At 35.9% G+C, this 24,628-nt stretch overlaps 1 protein-coding gene across 2 annotated transcripts in view; it reads right to left on the bottom strand.

The window, feature by feature from the left end:
• LY75 (lymphocyte antigen 75) overlaps positions 1 to 24,628 on the bottom strand; it is a 97,008-nt gene that overhangs the window by 58,625 nt on the left and 13,755 nt on the right. For both annotated transcript variants that reach the window (XM_082691351.1, XM_082691352.1), the window contains 10 exons: positions 22,606 to 22,770; positions 15,105 to 15,215; positions 13,830 to 13,973; positions 11,220 to 11,411; positions 9,975 to 10,132; positions 8,046 to 8,156; positions 7,401 to 7,489; positions 7,082 to 7,251; positions 4,798 to 4,997; positions 2,974 to 3,116 (listed from right to left, as the gene is read on the bottom strand). In XM_082691351.1, coding sequence (XP_082547477.1) covers positions 2,974 to 3,116; positions 4,798 to 4,997; positions 7,082 to 7,251; positions 7,401 to 7,489; positions 8,046 to 8,156; positions 9,975 to 10,132; positions 11,220 to 11,411; positions 13,830 to 13,973; positions 15,105 to 15,215; positions 22,606 to 22,770 — 1,483 coding nt within the window. The remainder of the gene's footprint in view (positions 1 to 2,973; positions 3,117 to 4,797; positions 4,998 to 7,081; positions 7,252 to 7,400; positions 7,490 to 8,045; positions 8,157 to 9,974; positions 10,133 to 11,219; positions 11,412 to 13,829; positions 13,974 to 15,104; positions 15,216 to 22,605; positions 22,771 to 24,628) is intronic.

Raw genomic sequence — 24,628 nt, 5'->3', positions numbered from 1 at the left:
TCATTCTTAATTATACTATTTGTATATTATTTCCTTTTGTCTTTCTCACTGGTTGATGAATCAGACAAGTGTTAGAGTCTCTCATTATTGTTATTTATTGAAAGATTTCACTAATATAATTAATATTTTTGTTTTGTATATTTTGATGCCAATATTTTAAAAGTGTAATGGTTCTTGACTATTATAATGTCATTGTAGATTGTATCTTTATTCAGTATGAAAGAGATATCATTTCCCCATCTGGTACATTTTACTTCACTTGTATTTTATCTAATATTAATACTGTGACTCCAGTTTTATTCACATTTGTACAATATTTTTGCTTATTCTTTTAATTTTCCCATTTTAGTTACTGTATTAAGTTGTGATTATTAACTTAAATGTTCTTTAGCTTAAAACGGAACAAGAATATAATATAAGTAAAGTGGGTCAAGGAGTAAGAAATTAGAGACCACCACAAATTGTAGAGTGATGCCCTATTTTGGTGGGCCACTGGCTACTCGGGACTAACTAATTATTACTACAATATGAAAATGTATCCTGTTGTTTTAGTTTTTAAAGAAGTGTTAGAAATGTGGATTTTTATCAAAATTTCTCAACTTTGAGACACTTTGTAGCTTCTTCCTTCTAGGAAAAGAACATCAGCATACTCTTTGGGCTGAATAGGTACTTACTGGCAAGATTTGTTTGAGTTATCTTTCAGCATATAGTTGTATTTCATTACTGAAGAAATTCACAGACTTAGACGTATACATAGCTGATAATAGATAAATTTGGTTTTCTGCCATCTTGCTTTATATTGATTTCATGCTTTGCTATATCCTTCATAATTTACTACATAAACTTTTTTTTCACCCATTACATATTCAGTAGATAAACACGCTCTGTTTTAAAAATGCATATAATCTGTGTTTCTAACTATGACTTCTTGGTAAATGAGGAATTTATTATACTTTCATTATTTACAACCATTTTATCTCTTTATATCCCAGTTTTTGTTTATAAACAGAGTTAAAAATCTGGTCTAATTAAAATATTCTAATGTTTCTCTTTCAGGATTTAGGATAATTCCTATTTTTATTACTATGTATACATGTTGTGTTGCATTATTTAGACTGGGGGTGTTTTACATTATATGTTCTTCCTCCCAATTCTTTTAAAATAAATTACCTATTCATGTGCTCTTGATTTTTAATTCATCTCTCAGCTGGAATGTGTCTTTGAATTTTTTTCAAGAAGGAAGCTATAGGGTTATATCAATTATAATCTTCACAAACAAAAAGCAATGTAATTGAGAACTATAATTAATATATTGCAAACATTTTCCACCTCAAAACTCTGTTTTTTAAAAAGATTTTATCCATTTATTTGATAGAAAGAGAGTGTGCACAAGCAGGGGTAGTGGGAGAAGGAGAAGCCAGCTCCTCAAGCTGGATGTAGGGCTCCATCCCAGGACCCTGGGATCATGACCTGAGCTGAAGGCAGATGCTTAACTGACTGAGCCACCTAGGCGCCCCAACCTCAAAACTCTTTAAATGTCAGTTTTTAAATGCCTTCTTAGACAACTGTCATATGATCTCCCTGATACGAGGAAGGGGAGATACAACATGGGGGGTTTGGTGGGTAGGAGAAGAATAAATGAAACAAGAATGGGATTGGGAGGGAGAAAAGCCATAAGAGACTCTTAATCTCACAAAACAAACTGAGGATTGGAGGAGGGGGTAAGGGGGAGGGTGGTTGGGTTATGGACATTGGGGAGGGTATGTGCTAGGGTGAGTGCTGTGAAGTGTGTAAACCTGGCGATTCACAGATCTGTACCTCTGGGGCTAATAATACATTATATGCTAATAAAAAATTAAAAAAATTAAATGCCTTTTTACATTTAATATCCTAAAGAAGAAGACTACCTGGGTTTTGTGTTTTGTTACCTGTTTCGTTTATTTAATTTTTTTGCTGTTTTTCTTTCAGGCTTTTGTTTGAATCAAAATGGTAAGGAAAGTATTCACAAATTACTCTAAATGGTAATTTGTTTTCCGTAATTTTGCCTGGTCTACCCTGAATCCTTGATTTACAGATTTGGGTCTTCTTATCAGTTCATAAAAATGAGGGAAGAAAAAAAATAAATTTGTGAAGTTGAAGGCCATCATACTCATGTATTCTCCCAAAGCTTCAGGGAAATTTTCTCCTATGATAGCATCACCTCATCCATATTCCTCCACATTGTCCCTATGGACATCAGGAAAATCATCCAGGAATCCTCCCATCAAAACATCAAAATCACAAGGGCTTACTGATTCTGTCTCTGTAGCATCTCTATCACCTCTCTCCCTACCCATCTCAAAGTACTTTTCCACAAAAGGGCTGTAATATCCTTCTAATTACTTGCCCCACATCTACTTACTATTTCTCTCTTTCTCCCTCTCTCTCTTTATATATACACACACATATAAATACACTTTATTGTTTTGCTTATCGACTAAAGGTCAAACTCCTTCCCTAACAAAGGATGCGCCAACTTCATATCCTTACCTCATTTTCTAGCTAATGGTAGGACTCCTTTCTCCCTGACCATATCTATACACTCTGGTCTCACTCAGTACCTTAGCTAATGTTCTGTTTCCTCTGGCTCCTTCTCCTGGTCTTATCTTTCAAAATACTACCTTACCTTCTCAGAACCATCCTTTCCAACATTTTTCCCAATTATACCTCCCCAAAGCATTTCATCCATCTTTAGAAATCCCATGGTCCCTACTTATCTTTGTTCTAGATTTTCACCCATTGTTGTACTTCATCATGCTAGATAAAGGATGGGGATTCTATCTCCCACACTATAAAACACTTCTTATAATGTTTTGCACACACACAAAAAACTGCTTAGCACTGAATGACCCTTTTACAAAATAAAACATGTCAATTCTGAATACCTGGAGGACATCAAATTTAGCATAGAAGATCTCATTCTAAAAGTATTACCTGAACCGGTCCATTAAAAAGTGAAGAAATTCCTTTATTTCATCCATATGAGTGAAGCTAGGAAGGTGTCCTCCAAGAGCTTGGCAGAATCTCTCAGCTTCTTCCCAGTTCCTTTTTCTTACAACTCTTTCTATATGAAACAGCTTAACAAGACACAATGTTAATCTTTTTTCTGGCATAATCATAAAGTATTCATAATTTTGAAGTTTATTTTGGTCAAATGTGTAGGTTTTTAAAGTGGGTTTATTTTAATTCAAATATAATTAACATACAGTGTTATATTAGTTTCAGGTGTACAATAGAGTGAGTCAACGATTCAATCCATTACTCAGTGCTCACCGTAAGTGTACTCGTTAATCTCCATCACCTATTTCACCCATCCCTCCATCCACTTCCCCTCAGTTTGTTCTCTACAGTTAAGAGTCTGTTTTCGGTTTTTCTTTTTTATTCCTTTGCTCATTTATATTGTTTCTTAAATTCAAATGTGTAGGTCTCTGAAAGGGATTCTTACAGGTATAATAATAACAGGAAAATGTTTTTATTTTTACCTGTAATTAAAACAGGTGAAAAAAAACATATACCGTGACGCAAAAAGGACCCGCTGAAAGTGTCAACTGAAGGCCAGCACAGGTGCCAGCTACTGCTGTCAGTAGAGTGAATGAGCGACTTTCCTCACCAGGATGGGGAACCGCTCCAACAAGACACCTGCAATTCTCCTGCATTCCTAGGACCATCCGGTAAAGTTATGAAGGATACACATTTATACTTTGGGAGTAGACTTCTGTAGAGAAATGTGCTAAGAACATAATTATGGACATACTACACTAAGACCTGTGCAAGTACAGGCCTATTTTCTGATGAAGATGAATCAAAGGGTAATATTAACAGAGAGTGGCAAAACAAAACTTGCCACTTCAGACTCTTTGGTTTGTGATGACTAAATTTTTTCAAAAAAAAAAAAGAAGAGATTATACAATGGTAGATTGAATTACTGATCCTAATTCTTCAGTTCCCTGTGATATAACTGTATATTCTTGCTATGGCCTCCTGGCGGGTGACATACACTCCTCTATACCTTGATTTGGGGCCTGGCTATGTGACTTTGCTGTGATCAATGGCATATTAGAGGAGGTACAGTGAACAGAGGCCTGAAATGTGCTTATATGCTTAGGCTTGCCTCTCAGGCTCCAGCAGTTGACCATGAGAAGAACAAGCCCCTGATAGCTACTGTCCCCTCAGCCCGAAACTTAGTCAAAAGGCAGCACACCCCAACACACAGACTGGAGCCCAGCAGAGCTGACCCTCAGTTGAAAGCAGAGCTTACCATTTAAGCCTAAACTAAAACAATCAATCCTTATTTGACCCAGAGATCTGTGAACATGAGACGAAATGTTTGTTGTTACAGCCAGTGAATTTTGGGGGATGGTATGTAATGGTTTCTTTGTGGGAACAGCTGACTGATACAGGCCTGGAAAATTTTTTTTTTTTTTAAATGTAAGAAGTGATAGAATTCTTCATTTGACAACAAGGATTAGAGGGATATGAGAATCATAAGCAAAGTATCAGCATGGCATGTAGCTTACTTAACTTCTCAGAACAAAAGAACAGTAAGAATGAGCCAGTTCTGGCTCTGGCATTGTTCTTTAGGGTAGGACATGAGTTCATGTGAGGATTAGCTGTCTCATGACAAAGGTTCAATGGCATTCCCAAACACGCTGGTAGGTTACATATGTGCCTACAGAGAAGCATAATTTCTACAAGCATATGGACTAGGATAGTAGAAAGATAACCTCATTAAAGAACTGAATTAGAATGTTACTTTACCTTATAACAAGAAAGACTTGAAGGGAAACTATGCCAGCCTTCAGGACAGGGGTCTTCAGGCTTGGGAGCTACTTCTTCAGGCTGAATGGGCCCACTTATTTTCTTGCAAACTGAAAGTGCTCTGAAGTTTCTGCAGTCTTTCACCTCCCACTTTCCAAGAGACTTTCCAGTAGCCATAGCCACACACCCGCCTTGAGAAGCTGGGGTTGAAACATAACATTTGAAAATTAAAGTCCAAATATTTTCTAGTGTCCTTACCCTTTATCTGGGCCAAGGTCTGGAGAAAGAATATAAAAGACAACAGAAGAAAGAAATGTGTGGTTCGTAATAATGATGACGACAATGATGACCATGATGGTAATAAAGAGAAGTGTTTATAACTTGCCAGGTACTATTCTAACAGGATCGAGTTAATCAGTCCTTACAACAGACCTCCAGAGTATCATACTAAGGTGCAGTGAGGATTAGTGACTTGTCCAAGGTCACATGTTAGTAAGTAGTTGATCAAAACTGGAACTCAGTTGGTCTGTATCTGCAGCTGTAGCCTAAACCACTAAGCTGCTCAGCATAGCCTAAGGGATTCATATTACCTTAACAATTTTAAACAGTTTTTAAGGAACTTAATAACCCTCAAAATGAAACTCTTTCACATTCAGATCAAAAGGAAAATGTGGTACAATAAAGAGAAGGAGGTGTATAGTAACACACATTTGTTTTCTACTTATTTTTTGGCTGCCAGAATTTTATTTATTCACAACATTAAGAGACAGCTTATATTATCAGATCCATTTTTCAGATGAAGAATAAGTGACTTGCTACCAGTGCCATGTTCCCTTTTATATTCTACCACACTGCCTGAAATGGGCAAGAGACAAGAACATAGGTTGGAAAGTAATAAGGACAACTTCAGTTCCACCAAACAGACATGGTCTCATGTCTCATACATGGACAGCAATTGGACCAAAGGACTGGGAGAAAAATGCTATGTTGCCTGGTGGGGTATCTTATTTTCCCGCTGTTCTGCCCCCTACCCATGCCTTGTCCATGATGGACTATGCTGGCTGAAGCTGGGAGTAATTATGGTAAAGAGAGCTCAGTGATGGTGTTTCTGACTATAGGACTGAGAGAATAGTCATTGTGGCTACTTTCTGAGCTCCTCTCCAACCACTGAGGCTTTTCTATGAAGAAGATGACATTGACTCTAAGATATCTCAATGTCTATAAAAGAAATCCCATATGTTTTGTATATTAGAACATTATAAACATTATAATCATATATATATTTATAACATACATATAATTATAATCATATATAATTATAATTAAAACATAATTTAAGGCAAGATTTAACTAGGATTATCACCTGTATCCTCCATCTTCCACAAGTAAAAAGATGACTTTGTTATCAATACCATTCACATTTATGGTGGTGACCATCTATTTCAAATTTTGTGGGCATTCTCTATTTCAAATATTATGTTTCGTTATGCACTCATATGGTCTAGTTACTGGGTTATAAAAAATGGTCTTCATGATCACATGGTACAGAAATAAGAAAATATAAATAATCCAAAGGAAGAAAAGTTGCATACTTTCTAACTCTAATGCAGTCTACCTCTGGTCTTATAGAAAGCCAAAATCCTTTACAAAGCATTGGACTGAAATCAGGGCATCTGGATTTTAGCGATTCAATAACCAGGTAACATTTGTTACCTTTCTGAGACTCGGTCTTTCAACTCTAAAATCAAAAGGGACCTCTGAAGTCTTTTTTGGTCCAAAATGTTCTAATTTGATGGCTAATTATGTTCAATGCTTTGAGCTGGTTGAAGAAAGATGAACTAACCTTCAGAATAAACCATACCTACAATACCTACAATATTACCTCCTTAATTTTCACCCATTTGGAATAATAGAAATAAACACATTCAATTTTGAAAAGGTTAAGAAGCAGAGAGATGAAAACGTAAAGCACTTCAAGATGAAGCTTCTAGATTCTGTTTGAGACTTAGATGGAAAAGATAAAAAAAAAAAAAAAAACCCTCACATTGATGGTTCTAGCTTTGTGCCATTAGAGGGTGGTTTCTGAGAACCGAGTTTTTTAGCTCCTTTTTGGGGATTATTACCAAGGACTTCATAAGGAAGACATAGTCACTGCTTCCATTTATGGTTCCATAGACAGATTCTTATCCTGAAGATGATCATTTCCCTCACATTTCAAAGCTAAGTGAAGACCATATCTGGGAGGTATACTGCATTTCACAAATCATCATATTCCACTACTTACCTGGCTCAAGAAAATTCCAGTTGGAAAAGGTGACAGCTTGCTTTACTCCCCCAACACCTGTCCAGCTATACTCTCCATGTGAATCTATATCTCTCAGGCCAGTCCAGAAGTATTTTCCTAGAGATTTAGTATACTTTTTAATCATGTCATTCAGGTACTCTTGCTCAAATCTACAAAACAAGAGTTAAATTAGCAGGTGCTTTTATGGTGAATGAATTACTATGTATATTAAATATGCAACTTTTTCTTAGGAGACTTATTTAGTAAAGCTAACCCAGAGTTAAAAGCTCACAAGGTACATGTTTACTGATGGTCGTACCTGCTAGTTATAGTCAGATTGCAGTTGGTTCCAAAAGGGACTTCATCCTTATAAATCTTGTAACAGGTTTCTCCATGTCTTTTCCAGCCCTAAATCCAAGGAGATGTATCACACTGTTCAGACTTAATGTCCCCCCCAATAAGCAAGATTCTACTACACTGATAACAGCTCACATTTAGAGAAGTCAAAGGACATGGCCTGTACATTCATACATACATGATGAAGGTGGGTTACAACTTCATAGATAACTCCAACAGGATTGTGAGCCTGTGTCAGACAGGAGTGTCTTATTTCTCCTTACCTCCAGGACCTAGCTGCTCATAAGACTATAATGTTGTTGGTTGAACTATTTTTGGAGAGGAAAAAGATAAATGGGGGAAGTAAAGACATTAGCATTAAGGATTATAATCACATAGATTTTTATAGAAATCATGAATAGGTAACTCTTTTTCCTATAATGTTTTTTCTTCTGTAAGAATGCTAATATGTAATGATTCACTGCTCTCTGATTTGCTCTAATGTAAATGAACAGAAGGTAGTCATTACTTATGTTTCCCAAGTCTGAATTGTTTCAGTCTTACCTATCATCCTTAATGAAGAAGGTGTAATACTGCTTAGAAAAATTTACGCAGGGACTTTACATACCTCATCTGGAGGACACATCTTGTCAGATGTCGTATCATTAATTTGTTCTCCCTTTTTCTTACATACATATTTAAGTTTCTCTTCACACGACTGGACTTTCCACTGACCTAGCTTTTTAAAAATAGAAAAAAAGAATTTTCCACAGAGAAATTATTTGCCATATATTTAGAGTTGAACTCTGACTTATTTTAAATCAAGATAGCTTCTTCTCACAATACTGTGAGCAAGGGGCACGGGGAGGAGGAAGGGGAGAAAAGAGAAAATAAATGACTACATCTGGGAATACACTCCTAGAAAATACTACCCAACATGCCTGCAAGGTTGTGGCTCACTGTTATTTTATTTTATTTTTTTAAAGATTTTATTTATTTATTTGACAGAGAGAGAACACAAGTAGGCAGAGAGGCAGGCAGAGAGAGAGGAGGAAGCAGGCTCCCTGCTGAGCAGAGAGCCCGATGCGGGACTCGATCCCAGGACCCTGAGATCATGACCTGAGCCAAAGGCAGCGGCTTAACCCACTGAGCCACCCAGGCGCCCTGGCTCACTGTTATTTTAGCACCACCTCAAGATCATAGTGGAGATGAATTCCATTTTCTTATAAGAGTAACAATAAAACCATTAAAGGACATTAAGTCCAGGAGTTGAAGAAAGAACTCAGCCTACACACAGTTGACAGTGTTCAAGCCTTCTTCCACATGACATGGCCAAAGTCTGCCCATTGATGAAAAACTTTTGGATATGTCAACCAACCATGCTATTTCAATCTCCTCATATATAACATAATCATGATAGTTAGAACAGCTACTCTCTAAGAATCCCAGAATCAAAAGTTCTTTCCACTCTACTTCAGCTTAGACTTCAAAGTTCTCTCTTTCAAATACGCTACTTAATATTAATTTTGCTTAAGTCACTCTGCTTTCTTCAAATTGAATTTCAACAAGTCAATTGTGATAAGGATCAATTTTGAACACTGGAATGCTATCTAGATATGTTATCAGTGTAGTCTTGTCTATGGAATCTCATTTCTATCTTTGACCTCTACCAAAAATATCTTAAAAATCCTTTAAATAGAGCACCAAATGTGGCAGCCCTCTAAATTCATCTTTGACACTTTTCTAGATATCTCTTTACCTTTGAAACACTACTAAATATGCATAACATTTGCTACTTCCACTTAAGTCTCTCTAAAAGTCTGGGGGAGACACAAGCCCCCTAAATAATTAGGAGTCCCTAGGAAAATGATACAAACAAAATATAAGGGTAAACATGTCTTTTCTCTCAACATACAGTCTATTTGGACTATTAACTAAAGCATGTTCAATAAATAGCTAAGCATTCCACATAAGAAAGATGTTCTCTGAAAAACATTAGACCTAATTTTAAATTAATTATTAATTAATTAATTTTAAAAGATTTTATTTTTTTAAGTAATTTCTATATCCAATGTGGGGCTCAAACTCACCACCCAGAGATCAAGAGTCACATGCTCCATTGACTAAGCCACCTAGGCACCCCTAGATCTAATTTTTAAATAAAAGTTTTTTTTCACTTCTTCAAGTAAGATTAATATGAAAATCTGAACATGAATTCAGAAGATGGGATTTTCCCCTTAAGCTATGGCTACATGTTAAATATATTGTTGGTCCAGAGAGAAAGCAGCTTATCAGAACCAATCTGGCACAAGAATTGAGTACTAATAGGATTTCCTTCATGTGTTTCAGACTAGAGCAGATACTCTCATACAGGAAGTGCACTGCTTATTTAGTTGTTTTATTTGCTTCCTTTTTTCTAGTAGCTTCCAGAAAGACAATCTACAGGGCTCATACGTTTTATTTTCTTTCCAGGCTTAAACAAATATCCCAACCAAAGTCATTTTAACATCATTTGGTATATAGTAAGAATATAAATAAGCCATAGAAAGTTTCCTACCTTTCCTAAATAGGAAACACAGTTGGGAGTCTTATTGTAGGGAACATTTGGCTCATTCTTACTCCAATACGTTAGAGTAACTTCAGTACCATCAGACCACTGAAATAAACTTGGAACATTTTTGTTCTTAAGACCTATCCATATTTCCTCTTCGGCATCTAAAAGAAAAATATTTTATTTATTTGGTTTTACTCAATTACATATGTAATTCAATATGTACATTGTCACTGATTTTTGCATTCTGATAATGGGGTTTTAGGCGCCTCAATGGTATTTGTAATGAATTTATGAAAATACTGATAATTTAGGCAGGCCAGGAGTCAAGGGCTTTTCAGGGCACTTATGCAGTCAAGAGTACATAATGGAACAGCCAAGTTGTGATCTGCAGGTTAGGTGTTCCTGATACCTGATTTAGATAAACTTTGCTTTATAGGGTATACAGGTTTCCTCTTGCCCAAAAGCTCTTTCTGTCACTTCACTTTTATGAAAGATATATGTACCTATTTTCCCTAAGTGAACAAAATCTGAGGTGGAGTTTTGCTTTTATGAAATGGTGTTTGCTTCTTTGTTTTATGCCATTTTGGTTTATCAAAGATTTCACAAGAGCAGTCTATCTTTGGACAACCGGGAAAAACTGCAATGGAATTCTACAAATACAATCCTAGATACTCCAGTTAGAATAGGATGGATGTCCACCCCTGCCCCGGGATGATGCTGCTGCCTTCCCAGGGGAAACAATACCACGCCAACACAGAATAGGTGTCTATTGTTAGCTAGTACTATTAGTGAATCCTAGGAGGTGGATATGATACTTGCATCTAGTGTATTTTTGTTCTTCAGTCTTTAGCTTTTAAATAAATACAAAGTGAAATAATCATCACAAGCATCTGGAGCAACTTAAATAGGTTTTAGCTTATGAGATGAGGAAAATTATTCAATCACTGGCTATACTGTCAAATTGACAGCTACTAGCTATGTGTGGCTATTTGTAAATTAATTAAAATTAAATAAAAATAAAAGTCAGTTCCTCAGTTACATTTCATGTCCTCACAAGCCCCAAATGGCTGGTGGCTGCGGTACTGGACAGTGCAGATTATAGAACATTTCCATCATCACAGAAAATTCCATTGGACAGTGCAAATCTGTAAGGATCAAACTGTAAGCTTTCATTCCTACCAAGAATCTAAAAATAGGGGCACTTTAGAACGTTTCAAACCTCTCAAATAGGATATTTTAAAAACTTACCCCCATTATGGAGTTTTGTGACAACCACCTCCACATCTGCTAAAGAATGAATGCTGATGAGATCGCCGTTCAAGGCTTTGCATTTTGTATGTGCCTTATCCCAGGAATCACTTTCATTTACCAGCAGATAGCAAAACCCATTATTTGACAGCCAGCCTGCATCACAGTGTGTGTCTGAATATGTCCAAACATCTGAAGGAAAAACAGCTATTTATATTCCAGTAAAGATACATCTATTTTGAATCAATAACATTGCAAATTCTTCCTTATTAAATCATGAGATTTTGGAAAGCTGGGGAATGGGATGTCAAATAGCACAGGGACATGAATTTATATGGTGCTTCATTCTACATCATTAGATTGACTGCAGGGATACAGGTAGTTATATGACTGTAATGTGATACATACATGCTACATGATTAGGCTCCAACTATTTGAGAAGGGGCTGCCTTTAGTCCTAATAGACAGGAGGATGGTGTCGGGTAAGCCACTTGTTAACAAATCTCTTCCTTGGTTTGGGACCTGTTAGGTTCCCTTCCAGTCTCTGACTTTGAGAGGTTATGAAGTCCAGCCTCGTTTCATGTATGGTCAGATCAGGAAGGGGATGTGGTTTCATACCTACTGTTGGACATGGGGCAGAGATTTAAAGAATAAGTAGAACATTTATAAACTCTATATAAAAGAGAAGACAGCGATGGAGGGAAAGAGCACAGGACCTCTCTGGACCTCTCCTTTCCTTCCCACTACTAGATCTACATCCTCAGGCAATTAGTGATTCTTTGTTTTCACAACATTAAAACTCACTCAAATGATGGTCAAGAAAGACTGGAGAAAAAGACAGGTATAATACCATAGAAAATACTTATGTCCTTCTTAATAGAATTAGAAATTAAGTCAATTACTCAGACTTCATGGATTCTGGACTGTTTGGAATACCTGATGTATAAAATACAGCATCTTAAAAATGTGAACAGTTTGTTCTTCACTTAAAGATAAAACTCAGGTCCGATTAGCTTCTCACACTTGCAAGGTGACTCAGTTTCACATTTCTGAAATAGCACTTGCTATTATTATTATTATTATTTTATTTTATAATTATGATAGAGGAACAGAGGAAAAAAACACCCATAACTGAACTTAGGACATTTTCCTATTCTAATTTTTGTCTCTATGAATACATATTTTTATAAGATTAAAATGATAAGTAGGCATATCATTTTGTTCTGCTCTTGTATCTGCCTGCCAGCACAGTTATTTTAATAAATGCATATTATTCAATCATGTGGAAACATCATATTTACTTAATAATTGCTACTACAGCATATTTATTTGATCTATCATCAATCACCCAGGTTTATTTTCATCTGTGCTATCTTTTCTATTATGCTTTTTGTTGTGTGGACTAAATTTGGTTTGAATCAACTTGGCAGATGAGTGTTCATTTTCCCCTATTATTTTAATAAAACATCTCCTGACAATCCTCATTCTATATATTTATTTTTTAGTCTTAAAAAAATAGCTTTATGCTACCATGTGGATAAGAAATTTTATTCCCTTCCCCCAAAATTCTTTTTTTTCTTTTTGAAGATTTTATTTATTTATTTGACAGAGATCACAAGTAGTTACAGAGGCAGGCAGAGAAAGAGGAGGAAGCAGGCTCCCTGCCGAGCAGAGAGCCCGATTTGGGGCTCGAGCCCAGGACCCTGGGATCATGACCTGAGCCAAAGGCAGAGGCTTTAACCCACACTAAGCCACCCAGGCGCCCCCCCCCAACATTCTTTAAACAAGACATTTTAAGCCCCCCTTTTTCCCTTCCAGTTTTGAGTACCAGTTTTTCTTATTCAGGAGGATTTAATCAAATACCAGGTATATGTGGTGAGGCTTGTGCCAGACAGAGCACTCCTCTTATCCTTTCAAAAGCTTCTGAAGTTTCTTTATACCTCAGAAACTTCAACTGTTCTGTGTTTCTCTTATCCCTGAAATCTCTTGGGGTAAAAAAACCTTCCTTGTACGTGTTTTTGTCCTTCTGCACCTTCCCTTTTCTACCTGATTTATCAACACAACAACCTAAAGGAGCAGCCTGGCAAAGAAGGACAGAACGGAGATGGGCATCATTGAGAAGGAGCTAGAAACCCTAGAAGAGTTCCCCCATCCATCGTTTTTTACTTCTCAGATGCAGGTCATACATAAGAGCTGAGTATGCATCAGCATCTCCAGGAAGGCTCCTTATTAACACAGGTTGTTGGGGCCCACAGAGTTTTTGATTCAGTAAATCTGAGGTGGGTTCTAAGAATGTGTTTTGAACAGGTGCAGGTGATACTGATACTCTTGGTCTAGGAACCACACTCTGAGCACCATTGCTCTAAAGAAAAAAGAGCCACCTGTGGATAGAAATGTATTTCTTACCTAGAATACCTCTGCCTTCTTATGGGGCTTTACCAAACCAAAGCTTTAGGCATATAGAGTTAATAATATCCAGCTACAAGTCTAAATGAAGTAGTTTTTGGCACTGGCATTGGAAAGGTAGAATTAGATATCTGAAATGGATTTACTCAACTTCACAAAACTGTAATTTTAAGGCCAGCTTGCACAAGGAAGTGAAAAAGATACCTGTTATCTCCACTGTGTTATTTAATGGTTTCTTGCAGACATACGGCAATTGAGCTTCACAGGAAAAACTCTGCCATAGACCAGACATGGCATCCATCCTTGCACAGCTTGATCCGCCTATCATCATAGGTGCGCTAGGCATATCTTAAACGGGAGAATTTTCAAAGAGTTCGAAGGAGAAGGTTAAGCCCAGAGTGGTGGTTAGAAAAAATAACTTGTATTCCTAATTTTCTGCTTTTATTGGAACTCATAAAATAGTTAAACTTTCTACTAAATTGAGATGTATAAGCCTCAATGGACACCCATGTGTTTAAATATGTCTTCCTTTTAAAATACAGGATATAGGGCAAAATACTATGATACGGTATAGTTAATTGAAAAAACAAAACCAAAAATAAAAAACAAACATCTGCTCCCAATCAACTTTCATATCATATTCTGTGGACAATAGCTCCTAATCTGCTATTCTATATAATAAATATACTATATTATGGTTCTATAATGCCCTTAAGACCTTGAATTAAAGGTTAAATCATCTTTAAAGATTTTATTCACTGAGATAATAGAGAATTTATTCACTAATAATGAAATTTCATTAAACTGAAATGACCTCTTGGTATTTTATTGCACTTAGCCCATTTTTCTTATATGTATACAGGATATTTTGTACTGAAGCTAGTGTTAACTCTTAGGTTCTACCTTTGTCAGAAGCCTAAGATTTTATTTTTTTTAAAAGGTATCTAAACTTCTTTTGGGGAGAAAACTCTTTTGGCTAAGTAGGACTTTGTTTGTTTTATTCATTATAAAATTTTCCTTAAGGTATTTATTTGTGTAATAAAATACAACCATTATGTTGTTAGGACTTGAGCACTACTGTGGGAAACCCCAAGAGTTTTAAAATGAGAGCATACTTCTGAATGGAGTTAAGCTGCAGATGAAACAACATGGGTTAGTCATAGACATGTCAAGTCACCAATAGGACACAGAAAAGCTTCTAGGCCATATGATGGGGCTTATTCTGCTATTACTTAAAAATGTATGGTTGCCGTAAGGGTTAGAGACAAATGCTCAGTTATTTGTGATATGGTTCAACTTGGCTATAATGGTATCATAATAAAGAAGGAATTAGGGAAAAAAATTCTTTTGAGAAATAACCACAATAACAGTTGCCAAGATTTGAAATTTTTATAAGCTGTCAGAGAGTGGGATGATTTTGTTTATTTACTTTTTTGAAGTTTTGCTCTGGGCATAGTAGGTAGAAGAGAGAGCAGTTACCTGGGTCCCAGTTGAGAAAGTTTAATGGCTTATGATCTGACCATTCCCAGCCTTTAGCAGAGTATAGTTGATTTAAGCCAATCCAGAAAATTCTTGGAATGCCTTCTTTTTCTGTAAGAATAACATAATTTTAACAAGTGACAAAATTACCTAAGTTATTATCTAAGTCAGACTTAAGTTTCTACTAATACCAAAAATATTTAAAGGCCTTGATGGTAAGGCAGGAGTCCTTGTAGGAGGCTGTCTCTCCAACAAAGGTTAACTAAAGGCTGGTAAGTTAATTCATTTCTGCTTTCCTACTAGCTTGTCCCTTTCTTCTAAGGCAAGAACAGAATCTTTTCAGAATAGCTGTTTCACTATTTTCAACCTTTTTTACTGATACAGATGAAAACAGTTTCCATTATATATCTAGATTTGAAGAACTGATTGTATTCCAGACTGACAGTTTAAATTCATTAAGCACATATTATTTAACTGGTACTAGGGCAAAAAAAAAAAAAAAAAAAAAAAAAAAAAAGACAAAGTCCCTGCCCCCATGATTATTTCAATTTAGTGAACAAAACAGATGTGAATCCCCTAAACAGTAAAGTGTTACCCATACTGCTTCAGAAATATGTACAGGAGCTGTTTGGTAGGCAATGGAATATATAGCTTTAGAGTCCAAAGGAGATCTTTAGGATGGAGTCACAGAACAAGACACACACACACACAAACACTACAGGGGAGATGTGTCATTCAAATTCATTATTTGGCAACCAGAAGCCATCAGCAAAAAAGGTGAGAGAAAGATAGAGAAGCAGAGATAATTTAAATAGGTTAGTTGTGGATAAATGACACTCAGTATACATACGCCCACAAGCAATGGATGCAATTATGCTTGCATGGGCCCATGTATTGGTAAACTGGATGAAAAGATTATAAGGATTTTCATACCAGTATCAAGAAAGTCAACAAAATTATACAAGAGCCTGGTTAAGTCTTCATCGACAACGTGATAAGAGAACTTGAAGATTCTGAGGGCCAGGTAGAACAGATAGAACAACTGATGAAATGGTCTACAGAAGACAAGGATGTTGCTGACAAATAGGAAGAGCTAACAGGCTGGAATCTATCTCTCCCTAAATATAAAATATATTTATAATTATAATAATAATAAATCATAATTTATAATTTATAATTATAATATTTATAAAATATTAATATTTAAGATAACCTTTATATAAATTATAAAATATAATTTATAGGATTTTCAAATAATTAGATTTATATTAATATGTTTTATATAATTTATGTGTACACTATTTACATAAAAATTCTTAAAATAAGGATATGTTTTCTATATGTAAATCATACAAATATATCTAATATATATCATTTTGTTCCATTATATATATCAGATATATCTATGTGATTTGCATATAGAAAACCATATCCATACTCTAAGGACTTTTTGAGGTTAATTTTGACTACATAAATGCCTGAGCAGGTGACTCCACTAGAACTGACACCCAAGGAGTGGAAAAGCCCCTCTGTGTAGAGCAGAAATAGAATCAGCAAAGATGGAAGGGGCCAAGAACAATACCCAGAGACCAATGTTAAAGGGATGGGCAGGAGACTGGAAAAGGGTGGTAGGGACAGGCCCAATTACCACTTCACTGAGGAACAGATGTGAATGTAGGAATGAAAGATACACAGTGTTTTCCAAGAGCTTGTGTGTGAAAGAAAGAGGCAGATATTCAGTATCTAGAAGAGGGATATAGCTACATCTTTATCTATACCTATATATCTACATCCATCCATCTATATTTTTTAATGGTAGAAATTTCAGTAAGTTTATGGGCTGTTGGGGAAGAGTCAATAGAGTGAGAGTCAATGAAAATATTAGAGAGAGAAGAAATAGCTGGTGTGGATGTAAAGAGCTTTGGGGAAGGAGTTAACCTTGAGCAAACTGGAGGGATGACAGATACAGATAAATTTTTAAGTATGAGGAAGGGAAACTAAGGATTTGCTTCACTTTGCTCAAGAAAATAGATGGTAGGGATACTCTATGAGGAAGGAAAAGGTGGGTATTTGGGTTGATGGTTTGAGGAGACTGCTGAAGGGAACTTTGAATTCTCCTTTTCTTTCACCTTGTTAGCAGAAGCGCTGGCATACAAATTGAGGATTTAATCCAATGTAAATTTCTCATTAGTAAAAGTAATTGATCCTCCAGCCTTCCTAAAGAAGTTCTGTAAACTGTGACATATTTATGGCATTCCAGACTCAACCATACAGGACATTCAGAATTCCCTTTATTAATTTTTAACTATGGATACTATGGAGGACCAAACTGTCCCACCCATCATCCCAAGTTCAATAACCTCCCTTCCATGAAGACTTTTCAGATATCCCCAGCAGGACATCTGAATAATCCTATCACTTACCTGAACATGGTAAATACACATTTATGAAGAAGCACAATGAACTTTGGAAGCTGTTAGGTTTCTAACTTGTTTCATTACACTGTTCTATTTGTGAGCCATACTGATCACTTATTCTTCAATAGAATCATAGGAATATAAAACAAGAATGTTCTTTATGTATTTTATGCAAGGTTAATGTGAATGGGAAATGGAGTCTAAAAATCCAGGTTGGTCAAATACGAAAGGCAGGGATTTCTTTTTGGCATGGACAATCTGAAACTAGACTTTTTTTCTACATACAATTGAAGCAAGAAACTGACCAGTTTGAGGCTTTGTTTACTTCCATTTTGCCATCAAGAAACAGATGATTGCTAGTATAAATTCCCATACCTTATCAAGTCAAATAGATGAGTTCACTGAAGTAGAATATTTGCCACTGTCCTTAAAACCTGTTCAGACCAGACCCTCTGTTTCTATTCTTCTCCCCACAAGGGAGACTACAGGCCTGACAATGATCATGCTTCTGGAATGAGACAGAGGAGAACTTCTAGCCAGTAGGGTCCCTGATTTATAATTAACTTAGCCTTAGGGCACCTGCAGAAGCCACTCAAAGTGAATAACCCCTCAGGCTGGAGGAAAATGAGGAAGAATGGAAATGTGCTATTCTTATTCTGGGGACTGTTGAGTCCTCTTTTGTAGCTCTGGGATGAATCTGTGGTTAGAGGTTTCCTGGGAAGGCCAGAGCCATGGAAAATCTAACTTCCAAAAAAAAAAAAAAAAAAAAAAAAACAACAACAACAAAACAAAAAACCAGTGACTATAAGGAAACCAAATCCCTCATTTCCAAGCCCCTGTATTAGTAAAACAAAATAAAAACAAAACTAAGTGCAGAGCAGGCAGAAAGAAAAAAGAAAGCTCTTTTAGATTGCATGGGGACTTATTTTCAATGGACAGTGTCTGCCTTTTTTCCTAGCAGTAGATTCCCTAGCCCCATCCAACCACTAGCTACCAAACCAGAGTCATTTGGGAATACATTCTCCATTTTGCTCTGCATATGTACAACTCTCATTTCCCCAAGTAGATCAAGCACCTGGATCACAAAATCTCTGTCTGATTCACTTTTTTGTTCTCACTCTCCTATCTCAATGCTTACCCATAGCAGTTTTCAGTGAAGAGGGAAACTTTTAAGAAATTGTCAAGATTTGGATACCCTGAGTTTCACATGTTAAAGTACAGCTTGGGTCTTGGAAAACCAGCAATTTTAATTAGGTTATAATAATTACGATATGCTTAAACAGCAGTCACAGTGAAAGGAGCCAAGAACATTAGAAAGGGTGTATCTCTAAAATTATTGATATACATAAAATGTAGGGAGTGTCTGGGCTGGGACAGCAGTATCATTTAATGTATTATCTCACTTTTATGAGTCATTAAAGAAAAACGATACATAAAAAAATCACAAAACATTCATTCCTCCAAATGCATCATTAGATTGTTAAGGTTTTGATAGTCACACTTGGACACTTTTATTCTTCACTGAAAACATCAGTTTTCAAATGTCAATATTCCAGGAGGCTTATATTCATTGGCACTTTTCACTTTCAACAATATTTTTTTGTAAGGTTCAAGGAGTTCTAGAAAAGAATTCCACTGACAACCACTAGCCCCTTAGGAATGGATAGATTTCCATTCCAGAGGTCTGATTATTCAAGTACCAAACAACATAGGAAAAGGGGAAAGCTCTAAGTAAGAAAGGAAGACTGAAAAAAGGACTAGCTAGAAAGCATGACAAAAGACTAGTGGACTTTTAATGATGAAAAGAAAAAAAAGAAAACTATGTAAGAGCAGAAAGTATATAGTAAAAATGTAAGGGCTCTGGAATCATATATGTTGGTATTTCAATGCCAATTCTGGTACTTCTCAACTGTGTGATGTTGGATACTTTATTTTTAAGCACCAATTTCCCATCAGTAAATGGGAAATACTTGTCTTATGACATTGTAATGATCATTAAATTATTTAATTTATCTGGAGATATTAGGGTTTTGCTATTAGTTTGAATTTATCGAATATTTATAATTATTACAAAACAGTGTGATAGGATTTATCGGAAATTGTCAGTAGATACTTGTTTTATACATAGCAATAATACTTAAAATTTTATGCAAAAGGAAAAAAAAAAAACCATGAGACCCACCTCTTCCTGTAAAGAACTTACTAGTCTTATAAAAAGGAAATACAGATACATGCCTGATACAATTTGTTTTCAAGTCTCACTGATTATATTCAAAATTTGGCTCTGCTAATTACTTGTGGGTGACCTTGAACAAGGTACATTTTCTCTCTGATCCTGACATTCCTCATCTGTCAAGTGAGCATTGCAATCAAAATACCTGTATCTTGTAGTGCTGTTATATGGTATTAAATAAGACAATGTATGAAAAGCATTTAGGACTCAATGTGAAGCATCATTGTCATATATTATGGTTGTTTTGCCATTCAAATCATCAAAGACTCAATAACTTGGGTTTCTTGACTTTTTTTAAAAAAAGATTTATTTATTTTAGAGAGAGAAAGCAAGAGTGGGGGAAAGGGCAGAAGGAGGGGGATAGAGGCAGACATCTCACTGAGGATGGAGCCTGATGCAGGGGTTGATCCCACAACCCTGAAAGCATGACCTGAGTCAAAATTAAGAGAGAGAGTCAATTATCATATGGTTTCACTTATTTGTGGAGCATAACAAATATCATGGAGGACAAGGAGTGTTAAAGAGGAGAAGGGAGTTGGGGTAAATTGGAAGGGGAGGTGAATCATGAGAGACTATGGACTCTGAAAAACAATCTGAGGGGTTTGAAGTGGCGGGGGGGTGGGAGGTAGTGGTACCAGGTAGTGGGTATTATAGAGGGCACGGATTGCATGGAGCACTGGGTGTAGTGCAATAATAATGAATACTGTTTTTTCTGAAAATAAATAAATTTAAAAAAAAAGAATAATTATAATAATAACAACAACAACAACAACAACAACAACAAAAGAGTTGGTCAGTCAACCAACTGAGCCACCTAGGTACCCTGGGTTTCTTGATTTTTAAAAAGAAAATAAAACCTTTCTGTTTATAAACTTCCTAGTAAAAAATGTGCAATACTCTGATGGAAAAAGATATATAATTTTACTGAATTTGTAAAAGATGTCACAAATAAGTAGTAGAAAGGCATACCATTTTCATGGATGAGAAGACTTAATAATATAGTGATGGCAGTGCCTCTTTAATTAATCTAAAATTCAGTGCAATTCCAAAGTCTCAACAAAGTTTTTCACTGAGATTAATAAGGTGATCCTTAAATTCATAGAAGAGAATAAGTGGTTAAAAAAAGCCAAAGCAATTCAAGAAAAAATATAAGAGGACTTGCTCATCCATATTTTCCATACAGTTGGCATAATTAAAACAGTATGGAATAGACACACAGATAGAAAATTAGACCAAAGGAATAGGATGGAGAGCCTAGAAATAATCCACATGTAATAGGGGAGTTTATATTTATTAGAGATGGCATAACAAATCTGAGGGAAAAATATGAAATAAATAGTATTTGGAAGAAAAATGAGAGGATATATTTATCATATTAAGGCTAAGAAAGAATTTGCTAAATAATATAAATAAGCACAAAACATTAAGGAAAAGGTTGACCAAATTAAAACTAATGTATTTTTAAATAATAAGAAGCAACAAATGTAAAAAGACCAAAGACTAGGAAAAGATTTTTGTAATCCTACAAGATTAGATAAGTACATATAAAGAATTAAACAGATCAATAAGAAAAATTCAAACAACTCAATAGAAAACAGGCAAAGGATATCAACTTTATATCTGATTATAAGATATAAAGATTATAAACTGAAAACCTGAATGCCTAATGAACATGAGATACAAAACCACACGAATTATCAGGAAGATATAAAAGAAAATTAAATACCATTTCACATTCATCACTTTGGCCAACTAAGTCTGATAACATCAGGCTAGCAGAAGTGTAAATGAAGGCAGCCCTTTGGAAAACAATTTGGAATTTTTGGTTAGTGGTGAAGAGATGTGTACCCCATGACTCAGCAATTCCTACTCTAGAGAAACTGTCCTACATGCCTGCCCCAAGATGCACACATGAGGATGTTCCTTGCAATAGCAAAAGCTGAAAATTATCTGTTTCTCAATAGGGGAATGGATAAGTTGTGATTTATTCATACAATGCAATACTTTACAGCAGCAGTTGACAATGGATTAACTTACAAAAGGGCACATAAGTATTTATATCATATAAAAACAGAACAACACTATAATGAAAACATATATAGTATTTATACATACATATGTTATAAAAGTACTCAAAGAATGGTAATTTTGAGAGATGACATGGGGCTTTAGCTCCATTAACATTTTCTTTAAAGGGAGGGAAGCAGGGAAGGACGGAGGGGATCAATCATATAAAGAAATATGACAAAATGTTAGTGTATAAAGAGTGTATAACATCAGGGTGGTGGTTACACGGGTCTCTTTCAGGTCTTTTCGTATTTCTGTATATATGTTTTCATAATTAAAAATTTAAGAATTCCCACCATCACCACACAAATAAAATAAAACAAAATCCCATCCACTCAATGGGTCCACTGATTAAATTCACTTTAAGATTTCTTTGTCTTCTCCTTGCCCCTGAGGGTCAACACAAGGACCTTTCCCTGAGGCCATGTACTGTTACTCAGCCACCTTCTTCAGCTTCCTTGATTTCTCTACTCTTCAATGTTCAAGGAGTTTAATGTTCACCTTTTTAAAAATTTCGTCAATTAGGCTTAGGGCAGCAGTTGAATCTCACTACCTCACTCCATTTTCTGAACATTACCCTCTTTTCAGTCTCCAATATGAAATGCATTTTCAATGGATAGAATAGGATTATATTCATACCATTCTGCCTGTAGGTTTCAGTGCTGACATTTAAGAGAAGAAAGAAAAATATATACAGGAAACAACATACCTGGATATGAAAACAGAGGTAGACAGATGGCATCTTTATAATCCCAGCAAATTGCTTTAGCACATGTAAACCTACCTTTAAGATAAGTTAATTCAGCAGCACTGCTGATGCTCAGTAAGTCAGCTCCTTGATTCTGACACGAAACATAAGCTTCCTTCCAAGAAAGAGCTGCCTGAGTGTTATATTGGTAGCAACTTCCAATCTGCTCATTCTTTTCCCAATTATCTTCACAGCCGTTTTCTGTTGATAGAAAGATATGTTAGTGATCATAAAGTAAGGATATAATGTTTTATATTACTAGCAATGTTTACTAATACTGACACTCAATTTCCATACTCTTAGGATACACTAAAATTGAAGCTCATTGTTTGACTAGACCATATTTTGATTCTTTGCTTACACAAAGAAATTGAAGTCATGAGAACTAAATGACTTTGGCTGATTAAAGCTTCCACTTTCTTATCCTCTACTCTACCTTTATTCCCTATCAATTACCATGCCATATTTTAGCCCATGCCTGCCCTCTGCTGAAATGTAGGAGTCTTCAAATGTATTCACATTGTCAACTCCTAAGCTGATGGAAAACAAGCTTACTTGGAAAAAAACAAAACAAAACAAAACAAAACAAAAAACAAGCTTACTTGAAGATGGTGGCAGACTGCAGAGGGGTTTGCCTACAGCCTGCAGTGAAACTACTGTGTGTATGTGTGTGTATGTGTGTGCATGTGTGTGTGTGTGTGTGCAGACATGCTGCTTAAACACCCAACAGTGATTGCCTTATTTGAAAAACTCAGCCCAAATTTCTCTTAATGTTTTAAGAGATGATTTAATATATAACACATAATTAATATTATATGATCAATATTGCAGATGTCTATGTTGACATATGTGTGCGTATATATGTATATGGACATACATGTTTATTGCATAAGGTGCATATTATTTTCTTTGACAAATATATAAAAAGCATGTATAATTTCAAAGACCCTTCAAATTATTTCTTAGATGAGATACATAGGTCTTGACACAACTGATTCAAAAATATACTTAGAGATTCCTGTGTATTCTCTAGAAGAGGAAATGCAATATACACTGTAGCAAGTGTGTCCCAGGTTCCACTCAGGGACTTTTCCAAAGGGCCTACCATAACCAGTCACACATCACATGTTAGACTCATGGCCTTTCAAGCTGGAAGGGACCTCTGAGATCCTCTTGTCTAATGCTTTCATTTCACAGATGGAAACAAAGATCTAGAGGAGTTTGTGGCAAAGCTCTCATCAGAGCACTGGTCTCTAAATCTGGTCTTGTTGATCTCCTGAATGTCATACACTGCTTCTTCAGCCACTTTTGAATGGCCTAAATAGCAACAGAGGTGGATGTGACTTTGGTGAAAACAAAATACATAGATTTGCTAGTATATTGCCTAAAGTTTCCTTATTACCACTGGGGTCTTATGCCTGTAAATCCAGAAGCTTCCAGTGGGATAGCAGTATGTTTGCTATAAAATATAATGTATATGGTTTAGCAATCCTTGGCTTTGAAAAACTCACAGTCTTGCTTTTTCCCTAAAAATAACTGAGAGGTCTATGAATACTGCCATTCTTACCCCTACCACTCCCAAAGGAAGCTAAAGACACTGAGACCAATGACGTCAAGGAAGCAAGGTAGAGTGGAATGAGTACACCATGGAATGAGGGTCAGGAATCCTGAAATCTCCATCAGACTCCATACTAATGTGGTCTGACCCTGACAAGCCATGTCGTCAATTTGCATCTGCTTTCCCTCACCTGAGCAATGAGGGTTTGCAACTGGATAACCTCCAAGCTCTATTTCACATCTAAAATTTTGGATCTAGACTATAGTGAGGTTTAAATGAAATCAGTGCCTTGTTGACCAAACTCTGCCTGATACTAATTGTAGCTAAAGCAAATACTGGCTTTTATCTTTTGGTGGGTTCTGGGTGTTGAAAAGCCTGTGCCTCTACCTAGAACAGTAATTCTCAAAGTGTGGTCCCCATACCAGCATCATCAGCATCACCTGGGAACTCAATGAACTACAAATTCTGGGGGCTCACTCCAAATCTACTAAATTATAATTT

Source organism: Mustela nivalis (genome assembly GCF_964662115.1).
Source record: "Mustela nivalis genome assembly, chromosome: 11".
In the NCBI taxonomy this organism is placed as follows: Eukaryota; Metazoa; Chordata; class Mammalia; order Carnivora; family Mustelidae; genus Mustela; species Mustela nivalis.
Note: the sequence above shows the minus strand (reverse complement) of the source record. Positions and strands in the feature narration are given on the sequence as shown.